This window comes from Haematobia irritans, chromosome 1 (assembly GCF_050003625.1).
Source record: "Haematobia irritans isolate KBUSLIRL chromosome 1, ASM5000362v1, whole genome shotgun sequence".
Taxonomy (NCBI): domain Eukaryota; kingdom Metazoa; phylum Arthropoda; class Insecta; order Diptera; family Muscidae; genus Haematobia; species Haematobia irritans.
The window spans coordinates 108,420,131-108,424,129 of record NC_134397.1 but is presented as its reverse complement, the minus strand read 5'-3'; the positions used below and the strand labels follow the sequence as shown (position 1 = coordinate 108,424,129).

The window sequence follows — 3,999 nt, the reverse complement described above, 5'->3', positions numbered from 1 at the left end:
ACAGTAGCTCTTCTTGCCAACGAACTAACTCTAGCAGCAACAAGACTACGCCAAGTTGAAGCGGAAATCGTTAATGTTCTTACAGACACTCATCAAGGTAGGATCAGACCATCCTTACTAACGCCGGATCAGCTGCAAAGAGAAATTAACGTAATCAAGGTTCATCTACCGATATCACGAGTTCTACCTTTCGATGACATTGACCTCATTCAATTCTACAAAATCATGCGAGCAAAGGCAGCAGTCACTAAAGACAAGGTTATGTTCGAGATAAGATTTCCTCTAGTTGACCAGCAAACGTTTGAGTTGTTGAAGATATTTGCGGTGCCCGCAAACGAGAACGGCACCCTTGTTGCGATACACCCCCAAACAGAGTACTAGGCGATCAATCTCCATCGAGATGAATACATGCCACTCTCCAGCGATGACATTCGCAACTGTATTCAACCAAGCAGTGACATTTTTATCTGCGATAATAATCACGCAATGTTCTCGAAGGGTTCTATGGCGGCTTCGTGCGAAGTAGATATGTTCAGACATAAACCAACAAACAGGTGCAAACTCAACATTTACAAGGAGCCTATCATCTGGCAACAACTAAATCACAAGAACCAATGGATTTATGCTACCACATATGAAATTGACGTCAGCACTGTTTGCGGAACAAAAACTCTACAATACACGCTCCAAGGTTCCGGAATCATCAACCTTGAACCAATTTGCACCCTTAAAACCTCGGAAGTCACTCTTCGAGGTCATTATAATGCATCAAGCTTTATTCAAGCATCTTACTCTCGCTTTCCGAAATTTAATCTAACAACGCATGAGAGAGAGCCCACTGCACTTCTCAACTCGACTGATCAGCTTTTAATAAACCATACCGAGCAGCTAACAGATCTCCAGAACAAACTACAGGAAGCTGACATTTCAACTTTACGCACCACCTACCGTTCCGACAGACATCACCATATGGCGATAAGTTACACAGCTCTTATCATGTCTTCAATGCTGTTGATGTTCTACCTTGGATGGAGATTTCTGAACAGAGGAGGTGAATCAATCCAACCACCCACTCCACAACCACGTCAAACCGTTCCGGACACGTACACTGCCCAGTCACCCGAAATTTAAATGTCTCTTACTAGTTGGACCTGCAGCGTTCAACGTGGGGGAGAATGTTCAAGAACTCGGCTTCATTATATCATTACGCTGCTATATTATATAGCATAAATATAATTAACATTAAACCCATAGTAAACAGCATTTACGCTGCTATATTATCAAGCATATATATTTAAATATTTTTTGCATTGTAAGCAGCAGAAGTCAATAGCCGACCAATTTAAATAAAGAATCTAATTTCACCGTCAACAACTGGACAGGTTTTCGACTTCTGCTACCCTAGTTCATTAACACTAATACCCAGCAAAAAAATTTGGAAGCTCTTCCAAAGGCACAACTTTAAAAGCACTTCCAGAAGATGGACTCCCTATGATGTTCTTTATTCTAACTACCCAGGAAGTTCTTTTAATTCAATTTTGTATAACTTGGTTTTTTCACACTTTTAATGGATAATTTTAACTTTTTTTGTTTCAAATAGGTTAAAAACAGAGTAAGAATTCATAAAATGGTGCAAATTATTTAAATTTTGTCGAAAAAAATGCTAAATCCAATCTGAAAAAATTGTGAATTTTTGAAAATATTTGAGGTCAAATGTTCCCGAGAAACGTTAGAATCCATTAAAAATTATAACAAATTATAAAAAGTATTTATTTGACAAAATATCACAGAATTTTTGAAATTACATCCAAAACATTGAAATCGGATCACACCTAAAAAAGTGATGCAAATTCAGTGCAACAGCTGTTGAAATGGAGGACTTCCGTCCTATGACAAGCCCATGTTAAATTCATCGCTTCTGCGTCAATTTTGCACCACTTCCGGATCCAAAAAGAACATTTTCAATACTTTTTTGGCGACGCTTTTTTTGCTGGGTATCTAAGTCAGCATAAATATTACTTAAGTCTTTGACATAGCATAGGCTAGATATATGGTACGTGTTAACTTAGTATATCGATTAATCATCTGTTATTTAGTATAAATAACGTGAATGAAATAAAACACTATGCTAGAACAAATTTGCATTCTACATCATTCAAATCAACATACGGTTCAAGTACCCTATGTCCCATCTACAACTGTTCTTGTTTTGTACTTGAACAATATTAGGAAAAGAATATTCCCTGAATATTCAAAATCATACATTAACGTTTTCCAGGTCCGCCAGTAATCTAAAGCTATATTCTCCTAAAATTCGCCTACGCCTTACACAAAAAGCAGGACACTCACACAAGAGGTGTTTAATTGATTCCTTTTCCTCCACATCATGACAGCTTATACAATAGTCATTATACTTCGCACCTATAGTTTTTGCAAATTCGCCTATCAGGCAGCGACCCGTTATAGCAGATATCAGGAGTGCTATCTGACGCCTTGAGAACACTAGCATATCTAGTGTGCGGTTTAAGTTTAAATGGGGCCATATTTGCTTGGTGTCGTTACAACCCTTGCAATTCTGAAAAAAGGATAAAAAAGGATATCTCAAAAACTGTTTCATTAACAAACTTTAACCTCTATTTTCGAATTCACTTGATGAAAATACATAAAAAGCAACCTCTAATCAAATGTAAATTGTAGTGTAAACTAGTGTAGTTACTAATTGCTATTTTATTTTCATTATAGATTGTTATGTTTTATCCGCGTGTATATACACAAAAAGCAGGACACTCACACAAGAGGTGTTTAATTGATTCCTTTTCCTCCACATCATGACAGCTTATACAATAGTCATTATACTTCGCACCTATAGTTTTTGCAAATTCGCCTATCAGGCAGCGACCCGTTATAGCAGATATCAGGAGTGCTATCTGACGCCTTGAGAACACTAGCATATCTAGTGTGCGGTTTAAGTTTAAATGGGCCATATTTGCTTGGTATCGTTACAACCCTTGCAATTCTGAAAAAGGATAAAAAAGGATATCTCAAAAACTGTTTCATTAACAAATTTTAACCTCTATTTTCGAATTCACTTGATGAAAATACATAAAAAGCAACCTCTAATCAAATGTAAATTGTAGTGTAAACTAGTGTAGTTACTAATTGCTATTTTATTTTCATTATAGATTGTTATGTTTTATCCGCGTGTATAAGGCCAAAGAAAAAAAATAAACGTAAATAAATCTTGTACAACACTTCAATTCAACTTCCAATACTTCGATGGAATTCAATTTATTTCACACATTTAATAAATGTAGATGTTATTGTATTAAATGATTTACGGGTTTCATTTCAACATATCGTTAGAAACGACAAATTTTGTTGCTGGGACAACAAACATTTGTAGTTGTTATAGCAGTAAAAATGTTAGCTATTTCAACTAACGCAGTTTGCTATTTCAGCAGCGATGTTTGTCAAAAACTTTTAGCAAACAAGTTTGCTAATTCAGCAGCATTTGTTTGCTATTTAAGCTATAAAAAATGTTTGCTGTTTCAACTAACGAATGTTTGCTGCAAATTAGCAAATTAAAACCTTCGTTGAGATGGACTCACACGAGGAGAAGTTAACAGTTATATCAAGCGGTGAGACAGAAAAGGCCAAAGGACTACAAGGTCGATGCATGGAAACACCCAAACGAGGGTGTACTGTTGGTGGAGGTATGGGAAGTTGCTCAAGTGGGCAAAGGAAAGATTTAGTGCAGATGGATTTGAAGCTAATGCAACAAGCACGAGTGGTATAGGTGGCATGACAAGTGGAGGACCATCAATTGAAACGGATATACCAATTGCACCGCAATCACAAAAGCCTAGTTCACGCAAAGCCTTTACATTGGGTGGCAAAACAAAATATGACAGTTTCTTAGATCAACCCAACAAAAAAATGACTCCAGCTTCAACTGGTAGTGCAGTGACTGCCGCGACATATGGGAAGTCATTCAAGTGG

The 3,999-nt window shown here is 36.9% G+C and overlaps 1 protein-coding gene across 1 annotated transcript; it reads left to right on the top strand.

Annotated features, from left to right (window-relative positions):
* The first annotated feature begins 408 nt into the window (after positions 1 to 408).
* LOC142230743 (uncharacterized) lies at positions 409 to 1,131 on the top strand. The gene has a single exon (XM_075301373.1). The coding sequence runs from the start codon at positions 409 to 411 to the stop codon at positions 1,129 to 1,131; it is 723 nt and encodes a 240-aa protein (XP_075157488.1).
* The last annotated feature ends 2,868 nt before the right edge of the window (positions 1,132 to 3,999 follow it).

Coding starts and splice junctions, on each gene's coding strand:
- LOC142230743 (XM_075301373.1), top strand. CDS start 409: ATGCCACTCTCCAGCGATGACATTCGCAACTGTATTCAACCAAGCAGT.